This window comes from Hirundo rustica, chromosome 23, assembly GCF_015227805.2.
Source record: "Hirundo rustica isolate bHirRus1 chromosome 23, bHirRus1.pri.v3, whole genome shotgun sequence".
Classification (NCBI taxonomy): domain Eukaryota; kingdom Metazoa; phylum Chordata; class Aves; order Passeriformes; family Hirundinidae; genus Hirundo; species Hirundo rustica.
Window position 1 is genome coordinate 2675994 of NC_053472.1, and position 23062 is coordinate 2699055.

The following is a 23062-nucleotide window of genomic DNA, read 5'->3' on the forward strand; positions in this document are numbered from 1 at the left end:
GGATGGTCTTTTAGGTCCTTTTCAACCCAAACAATTCTGGGATTCTGTGATTTTTCATTTCTGGGTTACTGGTCCCAGTAGTAGAGATGCTCAAAAGATTTCAACTCTCCTTTTTGGTAGCATCTTGTACGATTTCCTGGGTAGGATTTGGGATGAGGCAGGAGAGGCCACAGAGCCCGTGCTGTCCTGTGAACAGGGCTCAATCCACCCTCCTCTCTGCCCAGGTCTCCTGCCCACTGTGTCCCCACAGCCAACAGACTCCCCAGTTTGTGCCCGGGGCTCTCCTTGCCTGGCCCAGCACTGACACAAGGCATCAACAGAGATGTCTCTTCCATGGTCTGCCCTCCTTGTAATCCCTCCTCCTCGCAGCCAGCCCGAGAGCTTCAGCCTTTGATCCTCCTCCTCTTTTGCAAACACTTCTCTCTGCTTGTGAAATTAAATCTCTCTCACAGTGATTTCCTTCCCTATCTTTTCTTTTTTTGGCCGAGTCTGTCTGAAATATTCTCTTTTTTTTTTTTTTTTTTTTTTTTTTTTTTTTTTTTTTTTTGCTCCTTCAGCAGCAGGGCTATATAATTGATGGCCTCGCCAAGCTTTCTGCGCTGAACATTAAACCCTTCCTGCCTTGGCTCCAACCGGAGTTCATTACTTTCTGAAAAGCTCTGTTGTCTGTTTGTGCTCAGATGATTGTTGTTGTGGAGGGGAGGATGTTGTCGGCACAGAGAGAGGAGGAGGGGTTGGATTTGGCCAGAGCTGCTTTGTAATCAAATCCCGCTCCCTTTAGCAAATTTTCGAGTGGGAAAGGCCTCTTTTAGTAAAATTGAAATATGGCACCCTCCTGAAGCACAAAACTCGGGGTCTGAATTAGTGCAGCAGAAGGTTGTCTGGCTCTTGGGGCAGTGGGAAAATGCTGCTTTGCCATGTACACTGGGCAGGAAGGAGCAGGAGCTGCTCCCATCGCCACAGGCCGATTTCCTGGGATAAGCATTTATTACCACACCACCTTTCCCAGTGCACCTGCTGCGGTCATTCCTTCCAAGCTTCTGCATCCCAGGAGGTGCCCGGGGAAGGCCAAGCGCCGTGCAGTGCTGGCAGGGTCCCTGCAGCACCGTGGGGTCCTTTCCCTGGAACTGCGGGTCACTCGGTGTGTGTCTGTGTGTTTTTACATGGTGCAAATCCTTCCTGCACGTTTTGGCCTTTCCTGGCAACACAAAGTGGTGCTTTCTGTGCTTTGCCCTCAACGCCCATGACGCTCCTGGCTCCCCGTTTGCCTCCGCGGGCTTTCCGCACTTAAAACACAGCAAGGCTGAGGTGATTACAAGGATTGGAGATGCAGTGACACTTCCCTGCCAACAAGTAATTGATTTATTAAAGACATTACAATACATTCATGGCTGAGCGTTAAGAGTTTCCTTTGAACTCGCTCAGAAATCCGAGGGGATTGTGCCTGTTTGCGGGCAGAATAAATCTGGGCTCCCCCATCGCCTCCCCCCCGCGCCGCCACAATTTCATTTCCCTTTGACTGGCGCGAGTAAATATCACAGCTCGACAACTCCAGTCCGGTGACTGGTGTGATCCAATTTAATAGCATTTAAAAATTCAAAGTGATTGTTAGCCAAATGGAAATGTAAGATTTCATACCCAGCCTGCCTTGGGGAGGAAAGGGAGAATTAGGGAGGGTGCGGGGGATGTAGACAAATGGACTAGATAAAAAATAATGGAAAGTAACTTAATTAAGAGGCTCGAGTCAAGTTAAAAACAGTAATGATTTTGAATCGGAGAACCACAGGTATTAAAAATGAAAAGGAAAGAGGAGAGAAAGGAGAGGAAAATGTGGATAAAAAGCCTTCAAATTATTAAATAGGAGGAAAAAGAGGGATAAGAAGAATGGGGTAAAAATAGTCCTTCCATGTAAAGTAGGAGCACATGGGGAATAGATGGTTTTGGTGATGAGGCTGGGCATTAGGAAGACAAATAGGGAAATTAAGGATGCTCTGGTGGGGATAATTCCCTGTGGCTTTTCTGGCATTCTCAGAGGCACAAGTGAGGCCGAGAAGAAGGCTCGAGGGCTTTGTTTGGGAGAAACAGGAAATGAAGGAGTAGTCCTAATGGGAAAGGAGAACAGCCCCCGCGTTCTCCCGGCGCATCGATATCCTTCCCTTGTGGGACCGTCGCTCCCTCCTTTTCCTCTGCTTTTAGCTCTCTCAAACGTTGCTCAGTTGGGTTGAAATTGGGGATTGGAATTTTGATTGCCCCTCTGCGTACAGGGATACACGGCTGTGTCTCGGAGGCCTGATGACTGATTCTTAACCGCGGAGCTCTCATTCCGTGCGGCCCGATGGGAACACCTGCCCTGGCAGCCACCCTCACTCTCCCTCTGCCTTTTTAACGTGGTTTTCCAAGCTCCACGGAGCCTGAGGGGCAGGTGCTGCGGAGCGTTGATCCGAACAGGGACTTCTGGCCCATTTGATCTTTGGGTCTCATTTCTCCATCCGTGAAGTGGGAAATAAAACACTCCCTTATCTCCTAGGGTGTTTTGGCGATAGGGATAAACCACATTTCAAGGCTTGGGAAGGACAGTGAGCATCATCCCACAGGCTCTGGATCACTGGGTTTTGCTCTCCTGCTTGTTCCTGGCACCTTTGGTGAAGCTTTGTGTTGGTCCCCTGGGCATGGGGCAGCTGTGAGTTGGCCTGAAAATGTGCCTTGGGATAGGGTGAGGGACCAAAAATATTCCATGGGAGGGGTGAGGAAGGCTGGAGGACTCTTGGAGCCCAAGAAGGAGTGCCTGAAAAAGCAGTGATGTAAAGAAATGGCTAAGAGGAGTAAGGAATGGGTCAGGGCATCTTTGGGAAGGTAGAGCTGCCTCTGTTGAAGTGACTCTGTTGGAGTCACTGAAATGTGTTCCCATGGGGACAGGAGGAGTGGCAGCACATGGAGGCATGGATCACCTCACCTGTGGTTCATTTTGAACTGCTGGACCTTGCTGACCTCCCACTTACCGAGCTTTGATCTCCCACTTCACAGGCTTTGTTCTCCCACTCTGTTCTCCCAGACAAACAGAGTCTGGGCATACGTAGCAGCCTCCGGACCACCTAATCAGGCAATAACAGGGCTGTGCTCCCTGCCTGGTCCATAATTTTCAACTGGAGTCAAAGGCAGAGATGGGAAGAAGCCCATGCAGAAGTAAAAGCCCTTTCTGGAACACAAGAGGCACCTGGAAGAGCTGGAGCTCAGGAAGGATGGGAGGAAAGGAGCTGTCAATGGAGGGATGTAAATAGATAAATGAGGCAAAAAGGGCATGGATAGACTCAGAAGATCCAAACAAACTCAATCAGAACTTGGGGCTTTTGCATGTTTCCACGTTAACACCACCAGTCTCAAAGGTTTTTGAAGTAAAGGCACCGGGTCCAGCGAGGCATTTGGGGAAGCACAGCTCGTCCTCCTGCGAGGGCGGGCGAGCCGTGCTCTGCCTGGGCACGGGCTGGCAGCTCCTCGAATTAGCTGAGTGTCAGCGTGGAAGTGTAATCACAAACACTTACTTTGTGCTCCAGCCCAGGGAGAGGGAGCACGGGAGCGAGAGCGCCGAGATAAGAACAAATATGCAAGAGCATAGTGTGTTTTTAATGGAAGGGAGATTTATTTCTCTCTGTGTCTTTTTAAGCCTCTAGATAGATCATAAAAAAACCCAGCCCAACCCACACACAACCTGTCTGCCTGAAATAGCCGAAATGTAATTTAAAGAGCATCATTTTAACTAATACTTCACTTCAGAGACACCTGCCCTATATTCATTGGAGATGCAGGCTGCATTAGAGCATCTGATTTATCTGTGGAAAATATGTTTGAGCTCCTTTGTTCCTGTCAGGTCCCTTTTGAGGAGTAAAGTGGCACAGTGGCAGTTTGGCAAGCTCAGCCCTTGGCGTGATGGCCACTCTGCATGCACCGAGAGCTGGAGGGGACAGGGAGAGCCCCCCTGCTCTCCAGGAGCAGAGTAGGGAGCAGGAGGGTGGGGCACAGCCACTCGGGCTGGTTGTGGGGAGGGGAGCGGGGGGTTTGTGCAGAATTTAGCAGGACAGCATGGGTTGATGGATCAGATGACCAATGTCTTGGATATTTGCTGTCCATTGGAATGGGAGACTCCAGGTTGACTGGGAAGGGCTACGTCCTGAGACATGTCCTGAACTAGATCTGTGCATCCATCCCCATGGAGAAATGCCCCCACATCCAGTTCCTGGGGCCATAGGCTCTGGGTGTCTCCTAATTTCATACATAGTTATCTTTCTAATGAGCCTGCAAGGATGAGAAATTCTTGTCATTATGCTGATGGAGAGATGAGACCCAAGAAGTCCGAGGGTTTTGCCAGGAGCGCTCTGGCAGAGCCAGTATCCATCCATCCTCCTCTGCACTTACTGACTTGCAGAAAGGAGGCTTTTCTATCATTAAAAGTAAAGGAAATTCCACAAATCACGATCTTCTCCCAGGGTGGAGGAAAGGATCCCGTTGGGCTGCATCCCGCAGGTCCCAGGCTGGTCCAAAGCAGCCCCAGTGTGGGGTCACCTATCAAGGACGAGGGAGTGTAGGGATGAGTGTGAGGAAAGATGGGGAGAGGCAAGCTGCTGTGAAATCCCTCGCTCGCCCTTTCTGATCTGAAGTTCACTTGTAATATTTTCCCTGGCTCGGGTTGCTAATGCGTTTTGTTCTCCAGAGTGTGCGTGGCCCGACTTCCCGCGCAGCCTTTAATTAGTTTCTGGATGATGACATCTCCGCCGAGAATCATCTCGTCGTGTCCCTCCGATCTCGGGGGGAGATAAAGGAATCTAATAAAGACATCCAGCATTTGGAGGTGACGGGTTTGACAAGCTTTGTATTAACCACAAGTCGTGTTCAAACTTTCTGGGGTGCTGTCGGCACGCTCTGGCTCGTCCCCGCACAGGGATTTTCCCAAGGGTCTGATGGAGACTTCAGTGGAACCCAGTGGAATGAGAGGAGCTGGGGACCCTGCGTCCCCTGAGCAGGATGTAACAGAGTCACTGTCACTTTGATGGTCACCGTGGAGGCAGTTGTGAGAGAGGCTGTCGTGCCTTGAGGAGAGGTGTCAATAATGCTAGAAAAATGATGCAGGTGTCTTAAGGATTCGAGATCCTTCAATTTTCTGCCTTTCATGAGGCGTTGCTTGGCTTGCAGGGGGAATCCCAGGTGGCTCAGGGTGCAAAAACTGGAAACTAGATCCGTGCAGCGTGTGTGGAGTTGAAAATGAGATCTGTCTAGACAGGGAGCTGAACTGCCAAACACTCCTTGTTTGGCTGCATTTCTTCATGGATAATAATGGAAAAAACTTTGCTTTTATACCTTTCTTCTTGTTCTCTTTTCACTCAGCATCATTAGACTCATTTTAAAGGAGTCAATGAAGTCCAGGGCAGTGCCACATCTTCCTTCAGGCATTGTAACACGAACACAGAACTCTCCCAAACCTGAGGGGGGCATTCTGCCTCCTCTTAAAGCTGCTTATTAATAGCCATGCAAAGAAACTCTGGTTTGATTCCCCACAGGTGTGGGGCTTGGTGTCAGGTGTTTTCTTCATTTCTTTCTGAGGAAAAATGATGCAGATCCCTTCAGAGTATTGAAAGCCAGGGAGTGAACCTTGAGAGGCAGCACCCTGACTCCTTGGGGAGCTGCTCTTGATCCTTGTGACCTGGACCCATGCAGGAATCAGGGAAAAAAAAAAAAAAAAAAAAAAAAAAAAATCCTTGTTCTTGAGCCCCGGCCCTCCTATTGTGCCATGTTTATTGTGGTGTATCCCTTGCTGACTGCGGTAGTAGTGCTGATTTATGCTGTCGTAAGTGGAATCAGATTGGGCTCCCTTTTGGCACTTAGCTATAAAGTTTGTCTGCAGAATCCCTGCTGTTTACGCGGTGAATTATACCCGCGTTCACAAATACTTTACTAATGAATGATTGGGAACGTCTTGTTTCCCCCTCCTCCTCTGAGTTATTATGGTGCTGTGCTGTATAACCTGCTGCAGAGACGGGCGTAAAAAATCTCGTGTCCTCCAAGCTTCCCTGCAACAGGAGCCGTTACCTGTTTGGGAAATCATTTAGACGCATTTCGGCGCCGTACGACACATCTCATTACGCCCCGCTTTAGAACGAGCAATTGTCATTAGTTATTTATTAATTGCTTATTAAGGTCGTTATGTATGTCCTCTTTGTTTCCAGCCTTCTTTCTTCATGGCTTTGGCTGCTGCCAGGGTTGTGAAAAGGGGGATCAATCCCTCGGGAAAGCTGTGCAGAGCCCAGGAAGGGGGGTGGTGGTGCCAACCCAGGGCCGAGGCAGCCCTGGGGAGCAGGATGGGCACCCACGAGGGGTTTGTGTACAAACCTTTGTGCCTGAGCAGGCTCTGAGGCTGCGTTTTCCCTTCCTCACACCTTTGGACAGGCTCAGAACAGCTCCTGATATGATGGAAGGATGATATGAAGGGAGGATGTTATGATGGAAGGATGATATGACAGAAAGATGAAGACCTCCCTGCTTTTCTCTTAACTATAATTGTGTTAGAGCAGCACAAACTGATTTAAAAGCCCATTATAATACACCTGTAATTGAAGGCACAGGGCTCTCAATTTGCCCCCTAAAGGCAGAAAGCTTTGGAACACAAAAGAGGGAGGAGGCACCGTGGAGGTGCCTGGCACTGTGGCAGCCAGCACTGCACCTTCTCTGACCTGGCAGCTACAAAGTGCTCTGGTTACAATCTGGAGGAGCCCTGGAGCTGGATGTTGGGGTTCCTGCCTTTTGGCAGACCCTGGCTGGCTCTGGCAGACCCTCAGTTGCCAAGGGTGGGCTGGGTTTGACTCAGCATTGCTGAGAGCAGAGTTAGGACACCCAGGATTCCCCCTCACCAAATCCTAGTGGCAGGACCCGTGGCAGCAAACTCTGTAAAACACAGGCAAGTCTGAGTGTGACAGCAGTAAGAAGCTGTTAGGAAAAGCAGGAGCAGTGTCAGGATGATGCTCAGGAAGCTGCCAGTGCACATCACAGATCGCCTGCAGAACGCAAGTCTGACTCTCCCCCTTTTTCTTTCTTCCAGACACTTTTATAGTTGTTCTTTGTTGTTTCCTTTGATCTGGAGCAGATGTTGCTCATGCTGAAAGATGGAGGTTTGCATGTTTTATGAAGGGGAGGCAGGGCCGGGCTTACCAGGACAGCCATTCTCTCCCAGGCTGTGCCAGGGGCTGAGACCCCCTCGGCTGGGACAAGCACCTGCTCTGTCCCACTCCCGCACCAGAAGGGGTTTGCCAGTCTGCAAAGGTCACAGGTGTATTTCTGCACTATTTGCTTGGCTCCTAAAAGTGAGTAGAAAGGGGGTGGTTGGTGCAAAAAAAACCAAAAAAAAAAAACAACAATTGTTCCTTGCAGAAGGAATAGGCAACTTGGTGAGGCTCATTTGAAGTCCCCTCGCCAGTCTGAGGTGGAAAGGTTGTTCCAGATGCACATTCCACTCAGCCTGGCTGAAATTTGGGGTGCTGGGGTGTCAGGAGACAGAGGTGGGGACACGGGGTCAGAGAGAGGACAGCCCAGGCAGGCAGTACCTGCCAGCAAGGTGGGTGGGGAGGTGAGGATGGAGATGGAGATGGAAATGGAGGTGGCAGGTCCTAAGCAAGGAGGCAAAGCTGCTGATGTTCATGCAGTTTGGGATGAGCTGTAAAAGGCAGCTGGATGGAGGAATAATCAGGGAAGACCTCAGTCCTGCAGCGGGCGCATGGGAGAGGTGGCAGAAACGCCGGGCGAGCCCCAGCAGATTGCCAGGATGCGAAGATCTGCGTGCAGAACTGCCGTGGGGCACAGATCTGTGAGCTGTGCACCTGTGCTGGCTCGGGAGCGGGTGTTTAGAGGTGAAAGCAGAGCGGGGATATCGTCTGTGCCAGTGGCAGGAGGGCATCTGTGCGCCAGGGAATAGATGTGTGTCGGCAAGCACATATGCTTGGATCCAGAAAGACATCTATCACCTGCCTGAACACCCTCGAACGTGGAGCTCACCATATGCTTTGGTTAAATATTTAAGCAAGCTGCTTTCTGTCCCGGGGACTCCTTGTGCGCGAGCGGGCACCGCATCGGGGCAAACTGGGGCACCCACGGGGGGCTGAGAGCACCCAGAGACCTTCCCCAAAACCGTGGCAAGGATGGAGGGGGAGGAAAGGGGGAGTTGGATCAGTAAAGCACCAGCCTGCCTCCGGGGAAATCTGTGCAGTGTCACCGGAGCAGCTTGGCCAACGCTGCCATGTTTAATCACTTCTGAGCACGAGAGATGCTGAACACAAAAGGACTGCCCGCAAGGAGAGGGTTCCCGCCTGGGAAGCCTGCATTTACTTAGCTTTATTTATTTATTCATTCCCAAAGGGGCACAGCTCCATCTGCATCCTGCTTTCGGCTGAGGAAATGTCTCCTCTGCCCCACTGCTGCAGAAATGCCAAGTGCTGGTGAAAGTCCTTTAATGCAGAGGGAATGGAAGTGCCAGTGACTGTTAAATAATATTAAATATATACTTGGATCATTTATTTATTAATATTTCCCTCCCCAGTCTGGTAAAAGCCTTACAACACACCTGTTGTGTCTCTAGAAAGGCATTTGGAATAGTTTGTGCAGTTAAATATTCAAGTATTTAATTAGCATACAATAACCACTGTGTTAAATCCTACCACTGCATGGACAATTCCAGACTTAGTTAACAGCTTCAGTGACGTTTCTCTGGTTTGCTTCCCAGATGTTCTTGCCTCCTCTCATTCCAGATGGGGCACAGTAAATTGCATCTCCCTCAAAGTGTCCTGAGCTTGCCAGAGTATGGTGAAATTTTTCCCTGCTGCACGAGCGGCTTGAGCTGCTTTTTGCTGAATTTTGGAAAGGTTTGAGTTGAAAGGGACCTTAAAGACCCTCTAGTTCCATCCCCTGCCATGGCAGGGACACCTTCCACTATTCCAGGCTGCTCCAAGTCCTGTCCAGCCTGGCCTTGAGCAGTTCCAGGGATGGGGCAGCCGCAGCTGCTCTGAGCACCCTGTCAGAGCCTCGCCACACTCACTGTAAAAAACGTCTCATACCTGTTCTAAATCAACCCTGCTCAGGTTAAAGGCATTCCCCTTTGTTCTATCAATCAAACCCAAGTTTAAGTTGTTTTAATTATGTTTTATAACCTGGTCAGTTGATTTTTGTCCCTCGCCTGGGTGGGTGCAAATGGGTCTGTGCAGTCCCAGAGTGGCAGTGTAAAGTCTGACTTTTTTTTTTTCTTTTATTTTAAAGCCTCTGCAAAACAAGCTGAATTGGGTCGATGTGGATTCAGCAGTTAAAAACATCAGAAAGGTTCCTCTGTGATGCAGCAAACAGTGCATTAAAGATGATGGATATTGCTTTATTTTTCTTGGGACTTAGATCTGGAAGCTCTTGCTGCTTCCCAGGCAAAGGTGGGCGATCGCTGCGCCTCCACTTGGCACTTCCCACCGCTCCAAAATGACAATGGTAATACCCCCTTGGCCTAGTTTTGTTGTCCAGACCATAGGCTCTGCGTTTTTTAGAGCACACAAGGATTTCCTGGCTGGCAGTCTCAGCCTCACCAGGAACACAGCGGGGCAATCATGAGGACGTTGTAATTAATTGCATCTCCTCAATGGACCTGGCCGTGGGCAAAACATTCCCAGCTCTGAGAGGTCCCACGAGGAATGTGCTGTCCCCTTAGTGACACTGAAGCATATTAATATTTCTTTAGGCGTTGTCTTTGTGCCCTCCAGTGTCCTGCCCCACGGCCCCCTCTGTTTGGGAGCAGCTGATCCAGAGTTGTTCTCCAGTGCATGATTAGCAGATTAGCCGTCGTGCCCAGAGCAGCAAAAAAAATGAACTCCCAGAAGCCCTTCAAAACAGAGAATAATTCATTACCCACCTTGATTTCCACTTAAAATGTACTTTAACTACACTTCCAACTACAAACCCTAAATCACCATCATGTTCACAAAAAATCCATCATTTTTTATTTTATTGCACGGCACTGGCATGACATAATCCCTTCCAGAGCGTCTTGGAGTGCTTTACGGATCAATAAATTACTTACCTGCACAGCAGAGGCATTGCGTGCAAGGCCATTGCAGTCATTCCGCCTTGGCGCAGCCCGGGAAGGTGTGGGAGGCGGGGAGAGGCAGGGAAGGGATGTTTGGGAGTGGGCTCTGAGGCAGGAATTGGGGTGTTGGGCTGCAGCCCCAAGCTGGGGGATGAGTGGGGCTCTCCCAGCAAGGGTGGGAGGTGCAGGTGGTTTGTGGCTGTCCTGCATGGCGCTGCAGCAGGGTGCCAGTCCTTGCTAGGCTCCGGAGGAGGCCTGGAAATAAACCCAGGAAGGTGATGGTCCTTATTAAATTCTGCAGGTGCAGGCTAAGATAACAGCAGCCGATGTTTTTCCCTCATACACCCCCAATGTAGATCCCCCTGAGACCTCAGCCCTCCCCAGCAGCCACATCGTGTCCCCTGCTCACGCAGCAGCAGGAGCTGAGTGCTCCCTGCTTGCTCCTCATCCCTTCCAGGCCCTCCTCATCACCCCCATCCTGTACCTGTGTCCCCTCCTGGGGCCTGGACCCCCTGTATCTGACTCTCTCCTGAGTGCTCCTGGCAGTGCCAATGCGGGGGCATGGCTTTCATCCCCACAGAATTTACCTTCCTTTGCACAGTGGTCGACCCTAGAGGCTCCTCAGCAGACTCCCTCTCCGTGCCCGGCTCCTCTTGGTGCTCCTGTGCTTACAAGGGCCTGGCAGAGAGCCTGCACAGCTGCAGGAAAAGCTGCAGCAGTTTGGAGGGAGTGATTGGTGTTTTCTCGGGAAGATGCAGCTCTGCTGGGAAGGGTTTGTCATGGCTAAGAGGACGCAAGGGATGCTGGACGTGGGGTAGGAGGAAGTTACTGTCTCACGGCACGGAGGAGCTTCTCGAGCCTCGCTAAAATGACTGAATCCCCTCTGGCTGCAGCTCCTTCGCACTTCAGCTGTGTCTTCTCTGCCCCCTCTTTTCCCTGTTTGTTCCTGACAAGTCAGATGAGATTGATGGGCTACTGCATAGATTGCCAAAGCAGAGGGAGGATGGAAATTCAGCCTCCTTTACCCACAGTTTAAGATTTGAGTTGAAGCGGAACCAGTTTCATTTTCCTTCTCCTCTTTGCATCACTGCAGTGTCTCCAAAAATCACCGAGATCTCTCCTGACATCTCCATCAACGAGGGTGGCAACGTCAGCCTCACCTGCATAGCCACGGGCAGGCCAGACCCAACAATCACCTGGAGACACATCTCACCCAAAGGTAAGAACCGAATGTTATCAGAAATATTTTGGGAAGGGCACAGCGCTCTTTGTGAGTGGCTGGGGAAGGGTTGGTGGCTCATTCTGTTGCCAGCAGAAGGTGAAATGCGCCAAAAAGATGTGACTCAACACAGGGCTTGTTGGCTTTGGTGGAGGAACATCCATCCTGGTGGTCTGGAAGAGGAGCTGATGGCTTTGGTCCTGTGGTTTGGCTGTAGGTGCCAGGTTGGGGCTGTTGTGCCTGGAGGTTTATAGAATCAGGGAATACTCTTTGTGGGAAGGGACAGACAGGGATCACGGAGTTCCTGCATGGGCACTCACACTGCACATTGAATGTGCTTGTCTGGCCGTGTTTTGAAAGTTTTTCAGGCAATTCTTACAGGTTGCTTCAAAGGAGGATTGTAAATAGTGCAAATGAGCAGGAAAACACATGAAGCATTAATTGGTGGCCTTGTTAATTGGTAAGCAAACCCTCAGCAGAACTGTGTGGGTGTGACTGCTGGGAAGCAAATTCCCAGGCGTGCAGGACTGTATAATTCCAGCCCCCTTTCCCAGCTGCTTTTTGGCGTTTGCTTTGCATTTTGCTGCCCTGTCACTCCCAGGCGGCCGCGAGGTTCTCGTGGGTGAGGCAGGGGTGAGATCCGGAGGCTCTGGGTGGGATGAGCCGTGCGGCCAAGCGGCAATGCCTGGCTCTCATCCTCTGATCCTGTCTAAGCGCTTCAGTTCCACCTCAGAGCCGTGTTTCCCCTGAGGTTTTACCAGCGTGGGCTGCTGTTCCAGACAAGTGCCTCGAGCTCTCCTCGAGGATGCCCGGCCAGGCTGTCCGGCAGCCGAAGGAGCCCATGCAGGGGCGGCAGTGACGGATGGCGCCGTGGCCGCTCTCCCCGCACAGCTCCTGACGAGGGCTGCGGTGTCTCGCTGCAGCTCCATTGATTTTTTGCTGTTTGTCTGTGCTGGAGCGAAGGGCTGGGTCAGATCCATCACTCTGCACAGCTCAGGCTGAGTCGGCAGCATCTCAGCCCCTTCCCTTGTCAGGAGCCTCTACAAACAGTTCCCCCAGAGCACCTGCTGGCTTATCCACTGTAGGCAACCTCGCTTCTGAGCTGCTGGCTTTGGTCAGGGTCTGTGCATGGATCCGTGTTCTCCTCCCCATCCCTGAGCGTCTCTCTATGGAATCAAAGTTGCTGTCACTGTGTGTCACCATCAGGCAGCATTTATAGTCGAGGCATTCCATGTGCTCCCACCTTGAAGCCTTCTCTTCCTACTTTTCTCCTTGTCTACCCTGACAACATGTTTTTGTTTTGCTCAGCCTCCTCAGCACCTGTTTTTCTCAAGGATCTTGTTTTCCCACAGCCCCACTCTCCTTCCTACATCCCCTCCCGCTCCCCAGAGCCCTCGTCTCCCACATGTGCCCCTTGCTGCCTTCTCCCACACACCGTCCATCCTCTCCTAACCAGGCTCCCAGCTCCTGATGCCCCTGTCTTTCACGAGGGCTATTTTCTATGTTTGCTGCCATCCAGCAGGTTTTTTTCCCCAGGGAATCTTTACATGCGCTTGAACCAGATGTTTCCATTTTACTTAGGACTTAGCTGCTATGGAAACTGAGGATGCACCAGGAGAGGAAGAGTGAGCTAATCAGAAATTACCTGTGGCGCTGTGTAATTTGCAGCAGCAGCTCTTTCCTGATTTTGGCCATGATTAGGTATTCTGCTTTCAAAACTCAAAGGGAACAAATGATCACAGGGATTTACCAGAGCCTGGTCTCCTGCTGATGGAGGGTGATGAGCCCAGAGGTGGCCCAGGACAACTTCCATGGTTTCCCATCTCCATGGGCAGCTCCACTGTTTCTAGGTCTGCCAAGCCACCAAGGGGAACCTCTACTTCTCCATTTTGCATTCACCACACACAGCAAAGATGAAGATGGGAAGCGTGAGGACTGAAACAAGAGCCGGAGAAAGTGCCTAGAGGTGTTATAGCAGATGCCAGGATGGTATCCCTTTTCCTAGTAGGTCGCATTCTAATTCGGAGCACCAGGGGCTAGCAAAACCCAAAGCTTGCTGCAGGTTGTTGTTCTGCCACTCATCCCATGGGAAGTCTCCCGCTCCTTCTCACCATCTTCCTCCACCTTGCTTGAAGTGGTGGAGAAAAGGGATGAGGGAGAATTGTTTGAGAGACTGCTGGTGCATAATTTAAGGGTTTACACAGGAGGTGGGGCGGTGGCTCTCAGCAGAGCTGTGCCAGAGCTGTGTGTGCCAGGCACAGGGAGCCTGAAGGACCGGTCCCGGTGCTGACCGCGGTGAGTGCTGCTCTGTGCAAAGGCACTTCACAGGTTTTATGGTTTCCTTGGCACCTGTGAGCGCACAGTGCACCTCTTGGTGGGAAATGGAGCAAATAAAAGTGTGTGCTCACCAGGGAGTGCATGAGCAGGCCTGTCAGAGGAAGTACACTGAGAACAGCCCGGCTCCCCGGTGACTGATCTCACTCGAGTCCCTTTGCCAGCCACTCCAGGCTCCCCTGACTGCTTGGCTGTTCTGTCTCTGCTCCAGTGAATTTGCATTCAGTGGCTTGGGCTGCTAAACTCTGCTGAGTTTTCCTGCCCGCAGCTGTTGCCGTGTTCTAGGAGCTGTTAAGCCCATTTTGGAAGCTCTGTTCAGTTTGAGGGCTGGAGGGGTCCCTGCAGCTGGGATGAGGAGACGGTGTTCATGGTATAACTCAAGAGCTCAGTGAACCTGAGCAACAAAGTTTTCTGCTGCTGATTTTGTGAAATGCAGGCATGCTGGGCCTGTTGGTGCCTCCATCAGTTCTCAGACCTCGGTCCTACCTGTGTTCATCCTCCTGCATGAACAAAAGCAGGCTGCTGGCTCTGGAGACTTGTTTTGTGAGCCTGTGGCCAGTCCAGATAAGGTGTGACAAAGCTTGTCTTCTGTCCTTCTGCCTCACTTCTCTCTGTCTTATTTTATTTCTTCTCCCAGTAGTGCTGTATTAACTCCTGTTAATGCAGCTAAACAGACTGAGGTGGAAAAAGAAGCGAAGCCGCTGGAGTCACAGCTTCTTCTCCCTCAGCAGAGGAGGCTTAACAGCTTTGAGGCTCTGTCCTGGCATCACAAGTACCAGCAGAGCTGCCAGGCACTGGGGCTTCAAAACTCATGTCTCTGAAACTACTGTGAGATGCCAAGGTCTGGCATGGGATGGGGCAGCTCCATCCCTTCTTGTCTCCCCTGTGGGGCCCAGACCCTTGGGATGGCAATTGTGAGAGGCACCTTGAGGGCAAAGGGAGGGAGCAAAAGAGGCAAAGAGGGAGAGAATGATGTAGATAACAGTGGCCTGGGTGTAACACCCGGCATGAAGGCAGCAGCATGTGCCCAGAGGAGGTGGAAGTTGCCTAGACTTGGACTCAGGGGTCTGAAAGGCAGTGCTGTGTGTGCCCACAAACATCCATTTTGCACCCTTAGGTGCTGAGCACGCCCGTGTTTCCAAGGCTTTGGAGGGATTACAGTCCCCAGCCTCGCGGTGCCGACACTGTAAACTGCGGCGAGGTCTTCTAGTTAATAGCCTGGTTTTGGTCACTCAGGTGTTTCCATAGTTACTGGGATTTTTATTTATTTTTAGGGGGTAACTGATGTTGTCATGGCGATTGTCATATTGTCAGGCCAGTTTTCATCTCTCGGCGGATGCAGGCTGGGGTTTCTTGGCTGGGAAAATGCACAGCATCCCGGGCCACCGGGCTCAGGGTGACGCCAAGGCACTGGCAGAGAGAGTGGCACCACGTTGAGCTATCCAGGGGATATTTATCTGTGCTGCAGACACAAAACTAGTCATGCCTCGCATTAAGCTCGGGAAATGTGCCAAGGAATTGGAGTGAGTGATCTTCCAGGAGGGATGAAGGCTCAGCAGCCTCTGTCCCAGGAGGAGCAGGCACAGCTGAGCAGTAATCATGAGGAGAGCTCTGTGGGCACACAAGTGGAGTTATTGTGCCATGACAGGGCCAGGGGCACAAGGAAAGGGTATAAAACTGGGTGCATGCATGCAGATCCCTCCACTGGCTCATCCAGCCACACACAGACATCCTGAGCCAGAGGCTGCATCCAAGTCGTCATCCTTAATGACCCTTGATGGACTTTTCTGCCATGGTTTTATCTAATTGCTTTCTGATTATTGCTGTAGTATGATGGATTCTGGTGTGAGGCTTAAGACAGTGGCTGCCAGGGTAGGAAAACATTATGGTTTGGCCGATGGTGTATTTACTTGTAAGAGGTCTGATTGAGAGGTCTCTGTGGCAGGAATCCCTCATTAATCTCAGGATTAAGCTGGGTGCTGAAAGCTGGACCCCATGCGGAACCAGAGTCCTGAGCTGAGGCCAGGCTGTCATTTGTGGGGCAGGTGACACCTCAGTGCTACAGGGCAGAGACTGGAAAGATGCTTGGATGATCCTGATGTTGCCACATCCAGGATATCCCCCATGATCAGCCCGTTTAACCCCCGCAGCCTCCCTGGTAGAGGTGCAATTGCAGTCCCTTGTCTCGCAGAACTGCAGGAGGATAAACACATTCCAGACGTGAGGCACTCAGACGCAGCAGTAATCACAGCTCGTATACGCACTTAAGATAGATGAGACACGGTGGCCTGATGTGGCAGAGGTCTCATGAGATCATCTGTCTATACATCAGCAGCAAACCAGCAAAGGGACTCTGGGAGAAGTCTGGTATATTTGGATATATCGATTCTCCCTGGCTCTTAGCAGGGCTTAAAACAAGAGGACAAACATCTGCAAAAAATATCCAGGTTGAAGAGGTTCTTGTCCCTGGGAAAGGGACACATCCTCCTGTCTCAGAGGTTTGTCCATTAAGCACATTTCCTGCCATCTTCATTCTCCCTAGAAAGGAGGCAGAGGATGTTTATAGGTTGGACATTGGATCTGGAGACCACCTGGGTGGCACAGGGAGTAGGGGGATCCACTTGGGTGGGAAAATCGCTGCCTGCTTCTGTGCCGCCTTGTTCCTCCCCTGATCAGCAGCACACGCTGTGAGATTGCTCCCATTAGCCCAGCCTCACGTCACCTCATTAATAGAAGACCAGAGAGCCGTGTCCTCTGCTGGCCCTTTTAGCAGGGAAATACCTCTCAGAGGGAGCAGATGGTTTGTGTAAGGCTCCTTCTGTGTTCATCCCGGGTCTTGTGTCCCTGCTCTGCCTCTTTTCTGCTTCGGAGATTTGCTTTGAGCCAAACACGAGTGAGTATCAAAGAAGGGAAGCGCGTGATCGTGCTGTGTGATGGAGCACGGAGCACAGCCTGAGCTGCCAGCTCTGGTTGGGTTGGGATGGGTTGGGTTAGGATGGGTTGAGTTTGGATGGGTTGGGTTTGGGTGGATTGGGTTTGGATGGGTTGGCTTTGGATGAGCTGGGTTTGGATGTGTTGGGTTTAGATGGATTGGCTTTGGATGAGCTGGGTTTGGATGGGTTGGGTTTGGATGTGTTGGCTTTGGATGAGCTGGGTTTGGATGGGTTGGGTTTGGATGGGTTGGCTTTGGATGAGCTGGGTTTGGATGGGTTGGAATGGGATGGGTAGGATTTGAACAGGATGGGTTTAGATGGGTTGGCTTTGGATGAGCTGGGTTTGGATGGGTTGGGTTTGGATGTGTTGGAATGGGATGGGTAGGATTTGGACGGGTTGGGTTTAGATGGGTTGGCTTTGGATGAGCTGGGTTTGGATGGGTTGGGTTTAGATGGGTTGGCTTTGGATGAGCTGGGTTTGGATGGGTTGGGTTTAGATGGGTTGGCTTTGGATGAGCTGGGTTTGGATGGGTTGGGTTTGGACGGCCACCATGCTGTATGTGCTGTCCCACCTCGCTTTATTGCGTGTGTCCCTCCTGTCTTTTGGTGCCTGGGTGACCCAACAGAGGTTCAACTGTGACCCACTTAATGACCAAGCACCTTGTCCTCCTTCCAAGAGGCAGTTGCAGGCCTGGGCTCCACTGCATTAACTGGAGCATTTCAACTGGCTCCAATCCTGTCGGCAGCTCAACCGTCCCCTTGTTTACTGTTGAAATAATTACTGCTTTGCCATAATATTAGCTCTGAGCCGTGACTCCATTACCATTATCGCCGGAATATTACCCATTTATTATCTCCCAGCAACCCTGGAAGATGAACACTAGGCTTCAGAGACCAATTGTTTTACAACAGACAGGATCTTGGTGTGCATTGTTTAATGAGGTAAACTACATTATAGCCGGCATTAATTTGGCTGTGGTGCTCTCCACTAAATCATTGTTAACCTGTAAATCTGCCGCCACTTTTGATACTCGTTTAATCAAGGTGTGCCAGACAGAGCAGCCGGGCAAAGGGTCAGCGGTGGTCCAGCTGTGCTTGTATCAGGTAGGGTACACAAACAGGAGAGATAAATAGGGTGAAGTGGCCACGGAGAAGCAGGACTTTGGGATGGACACTGGCTTTTTTTGCGTGGTTGTGGTGAAGGAGGCAGCTGGCATTGCCATGGGTGGTAGAGAAGAGTGTGGATACGTGACCACCAGCAAGATCCTGACAAGGATCAGGGGGAATATTTAGCCTGTGGAGTGCCAGCAGCTTCCCCATCAGCTCCCATGGCAGCGGGATCTGGCCCAACAGGAGACAGAATCTGGTGGAATCACGTCATGGGCTCCAGGTTGTTCTTTCTCCAAGGAATGACTAAAACTTGGTTAGCGTGCCATGTGGGGAGCTTCTTTTAGCATTTCCCTTCCTGATGCACCTTAGTTCCTCCTGCTCTTTCAGAGCAATCGGAGATTATGTACTTTTATGTGTGTACTTATGTACTTTATGTGTATTTTTGGTTCCCTGCACGGTGGAAATGAACTCTTGGAGCTGATTTTGCATATTTGGCATAGCTACCTCTAAAATATGCATCTTGGTACAAAAATAACAAGACCCCTTCCAGCTACAAATGAGGCAATGCCTTTCCCTTAAGAAAAGGGGGGAAAAAAACCCTCTTGGTTTCAAGACATTCCCTAAATGCACCTTTGCAGTGTCACACCTTCCCAGTTTGCCAGAGGCAGACGGGGATCTGCTCCTCATCTCAGTCTGGGGAAGTAGCTGCCTGCTGCCCTAATAGGGGGCAAAACCAGGAAGCCCTGCCTGCACCCACAAATTTTATCCTGTGCCTTATCCCCTTGGTCCCTGACCACCTTTCCCACAAAGGTGAGCCCCACTGAGGAGTCGCAAATGCCCTGATCCGTGCTCTGCATCTCCCTGCAGGAGGAACGGGACATGTTAATGGCGTGGTGGGACAAAGCGGGCAAAACCCAACGCAGCAGCAATGTCAGCTTGTTGGATTTTCCATCTCTTCTTTGCTGCTGAACACAACTCCCCGCTTCCCCGATAAATGTGCGGCTTTGTGTCGCTCCCTGTCTGGGACTTTCCTTTCATTCAGCCAGCCTGGGGAAGAGCAAGGGACAGGAGTGTCTTAGATTCCAGAGATCTCCACGCAAATTAAAACCTTTTATCAGCCCCTAATAGCTGTGCAAACTAATTATATTTGGGCCAAACTTTGCCAGCGACTCCCCTGAGGTATTATTATAAAAATCTGAGCTGTGGAAATGCGTCCCCATTCTGTCAACACCAGGTCGCTCCAGCTATAGAAAACCCTGCTCTGGCTCCTTTTAGCTCCCGTGATGTGCTTTGCATAAGCTGCTGCTGTTGTTTTCAGGAAGGAGAGAGCCTGGCTGGGCTGTGCCACACGTGTCCCAGGTCTGCTGAGCCAAGGACAGGGCTGTGTGCCGAGTGATAGCACTGAAATATTTTTATTTGCACAAGGCCTGCCGGCCTGGCTTGGTCTGTGGCCAACAGTGTGGCTTCGGGGCTGAGGGTGCACAAGTATTTCCATCCCTGGAGAAATGGGATGCGGTGATGAGGAGTGGGAAGGGTGCTGGAGAGGTGGGGATACTCAAACACAGCAGGCAGGAGATGGGAATGAGCAGCACAAGGAGAAAGCACATGAGGCTGTACATGGATGGTTTTCCCAGCGCCAGATCCTTGCTGGGTGGCTCCTTATGGTGTTGAAGCTGATTTCCACCCAGATTTGTTCTTTTTCCTGACATCACCATTTGCTCCATTTCTTGCCTTATAACTTTGTTCCCAAACTTCCACAGGGTAGGGCAACCCCATATTCACCCACCCCCACTGTCCATAGATGGAAGCAGCACAAGGGAATGCTTTGAACCAAATTTCCCAGTGGGAAGGAAATTTTGCCCTGTGCCACCATTCCCCCACCATCCTTGCGCTCTTCCTGGGGCACAGATTGCCAGCTAATGGGGCGGAGCTATTGCGAGCACTCTCCATTAATGGAGCAGAATATAAACAGAATAAAGCCTTCATTTCCCGGGCTGTGATTTCATTATTAATATACTTTACAGTTCACAGGTTGTTCATTTGCTTCCATGTTTTCTCAGCTGGTGTAATCTGCTGCGCGGAGTGAGAAGAGTCATAAAATTTCCATTTCCAGTTGAATGTGCGTCCAATTCGCCGTGAAATGTTTCTCTCTGTCGTGAATATTAAGTGCCCGAGGAGTTGGTGGCCCCGGGATTAGGCAGGGCAGGTTGCCAGCCCCTCTCTGTGTCCCAGGGGTGTGGGAGAGAAGTGGGTGTAGAGAAGGGAAGGTGGCAAGGCAAAGTGCAGGGACTGAGGGAAGGACCACGTGGCAGAGGGAGGAAGAGGGAAAAGAGGAGGAGAGAAAGTGAGGATTGAGGGAAAAGGAGGAAATTGAGTGGCAAAGAGGCTTCAGGGAGGGATGTGGTGGGCAGAGGATGCTTTGACAGAACTAACCTACATTCACCTCCTTTTTTTTCCGTCCCATGACCTTGACACTTGTCAGGGAAGATGTTGCACCAGTGTTTGCCCCGGTTTGTAAATCAGTTGTTGATGTCTGTGCTCGGTCACTGCCGTGGGCCTCAGGGCTGTGCCCTTCCCCTGGCCTGAATATGGGTAGAAAAAGAGTCTCCTTGTCTCTGGTGAGGCTGAGAAACGCTGCTTTGCGTGTAAGGGCAAGGAGCTGGAACGTGCTAGTGAGCCAGAGTGGCTCAGCTGCCCCGTACCAAGCTGGAGAACTGCAGTGAGCAGCCACGGAGCTATAGCACCATTGCAGACACAGAAAAAAAGGGCTTTTCACATGAATTGGGGGAGGAAAAAAATATCATGTTCTGCTCATGTTAAACAGCCAGCAGGAAATTTTTTGTGTATTTAGGGTATTTAATGGCTTGTAGCCAAGCAACGGGTTTCTGGGACAAGGAAGCAGAAATTTGGGTATTTGAGGCAGGTGGTCATGCCCTGAGGCTGGGAAGGTGGTGGGACCAGCAGTGCCATGGAGGGGTGCCCACAGCTGCAGCGCCACTGGCAGTGGGCACATCTGGCAGCACATCTGGCACATTGCTGCAGCTGGAGGTGGTGAGGGATGTGTGCCCCGGTTACCCCTCCCCAGCTTGCAATAGTAGCAGGGGATGTGGTGTCACTGCTGGGAAAGGGGACAAAGAGGAAAATCATGGTGGCATGCCCCAGCTGTGGGGTAAGTTGGGGACTGCCCCGAGCTGATGGCACCGTTTCCTTCTGACTCTTTGCTGAAATTACTTCAGCCGCAGCATTCCTCACTGCAGGGGAAAAAAATGCCTCTTCCTTTCCCATCCTCTCTCGGTCGAGTCAAGATAATAATAGTCTTTTTCTGATCCCCTGAACTTTCCCATCTGCTTGGTAAAACAATGGCAATTCTTTTTCCTCCTGGCCTCTCTCTCTGTCTTCCTCTCTTTTATTTTTATTCTCCTACGGTATAATTTAAAGGCAGAGCAATGCTGTAGCCCGTGGGTTTTTCCCCTTCCTGTGACACACTGCTGTTATTTAAAATGGCTTTTCCCTCGCAGAGCAATGCCTCTCGCTGCCCTTCAGCTCCTGTCGCAGGGCCAATACCTACACAGAGGCCTGAGGAGGGGATGATGGGCTCAAGAAAGGGGGCTCGGCCCAGTCTCCAGTCCCGTAGTCTCAGCCACCCAGCAACACACATCCCTGAAATTTCTGTCACCACCATCCCGTCTTTATTTTTTCAGAAACGTTATTTTCCAGGCCCAGGGCATCCTCACCAGCCCCCCAGAGCCCTGAACCCATCCAGCTCATCACCCCTGCATTTCCCTGGCTTCTCTCAATAAGCCACAATATTGCGAGTGATCCTGCAGAAATGGAGACATCAGTGCCATAAAACACGAGGGACAGAGCAAGGCCACTGGGCTGGAAAATAGCGTGTCTGAAAAAATAAAGACGGGATAAAGATGATGGAGAGGCGACAGCGAGTCTCACCCTGCCATGATTCAGATGGCTCTGGGGGGTGAAGAGTGGTCAGGGGGTCCCAGGGGGAAAAGAGGGATGGAAAATATCCCACATTTGCAGAAAGTTGTGGCAGCGACAAGAGTCCAGGCTTGCCACAAGCTGCCTTTAGGGATATGCGTGGAGAAGGGGAAGTTTCCCAGATCCTCATGACTTCTTGCCAGCACTGGGGATGGATTTAGCTGGCACTTGATGCTTATTTTTTTACTCTAATGCCATTATGCCACTTGCTTCCCATCTGAGGGATATTTCCCTAATGCGGCTGAAATACGGCTTAACCGAGGTTACAGCCATTTAACGCTTTGCATTGCAATTGCTTCTTAAGAGCTCGTCCTGCGGAGAAAGCCTTGGGGTTTAAATTTCCAGCCGGAGGGGCCCTTTGGTCCTGGCTGCCAGCAGCTCTTTTTCACACAAATCCCGAGGAAAGCAGGGTGCCTCGAGTTTGGCAAGGGTTGGGAATGCTTTCTCCTCCACAGCAATGCGGTTGCATGGGGCGGTTGGGAAGGGATGTGGTGGATCTCCCATGGAGTCTTTCTGGGTTCTTTGCAAAGCACCTGAAGATAACAGGCAGGAGCAACCTTGGTTCTTGCTCCCCTCGCCAAGCCCTGCGCACCACAGCTTCTCCTGAAGCCAGTGAGGAAGCTGCCAGAAATGGGATGAGCTCCAAGAGGAGCCAAGTTGCGACAGGATTTAATGGAAGAGCAGCGTTCCCACAAACAGGATGCGTGTTTGAGCGATTTTCTCCAGCAGCATCTGTCGCTCTCCAGCATCTTGGTACCATTGCAACAAATTATTTAACCACTACCCACTGTACCCCATCTGTTAGGCAGCCCCTCCACATGGATGGGGCCCTACTTCCCACCTTTCCAGAGGAGCTCACCGGCAAAGGCTGAGCGCCAAACAACAGGACAAATTAAATCAAAAGCACAGCTTCGGCACCCAGGGGGAAAATGCACATCAGCTTTGACTTATTGCATGGCGCACGCTTACAAGAGAGAAGCAGCGGCTTTTGTCACTGCAAGGGGCCATGAAAAATGAATTAGGGCCGCTGCTGGGAGAGGGCACGCAGGAGAATCTTTCATTCCGGCAACGCTGTCCTCTCTCACCTTGGAAGCAGCTACGGGGAAAAAACCACGGGGAGGAAGGAGAAGTGAGGAAAGGAAGGAGAGAGGACTTTGTGTTGGGCACCTGGTTGGATGCTCTGGGCTGTGGGAGAGGGCGTGGGAGGAAGAGTGGTGCCGGTAACAGTGTTGGTGCTTGGGCAGCAGCATGGAGCTGCTGGGAGATGCTGTCTCCTCAGGAGCGCTCTGGAGAGGGCTTGGCTCTGTGGGAGCCTCGACATTGATTTTCATGTCCGTTTCGCGTTTGTTTCTGCAAGGAGGCAGAAAAGCTCCG

The 23062-nt window shown here is 51.2% G+C and overlaps 1 protein-coding gene across 5 annotated transcripts in view; it reads left to right on the forward strand.

The window, feature by feature from the left end:
- Positions 1 to 23062, forward strand: part of LOC120762460 (protein CEPU-1) — a 342700-nt gene that overhangs the window by 303269 nt on the left and 16369 nt on the right. For all 5 annotated transcript variants that reach the window (XM_040084887.2, XM_040084890.2, XM_040084889.2 and 2 more), the window contains one exon: positions 11190 to 11315. In XM_040084887.2, coding sequence (XP_039940821.1) covers positions 11190 to 11315 — 126 coding nt within the window. The remainder of the gene's footprint in view (positions 1 to 11189; positions 11316 to 23062) is intronic.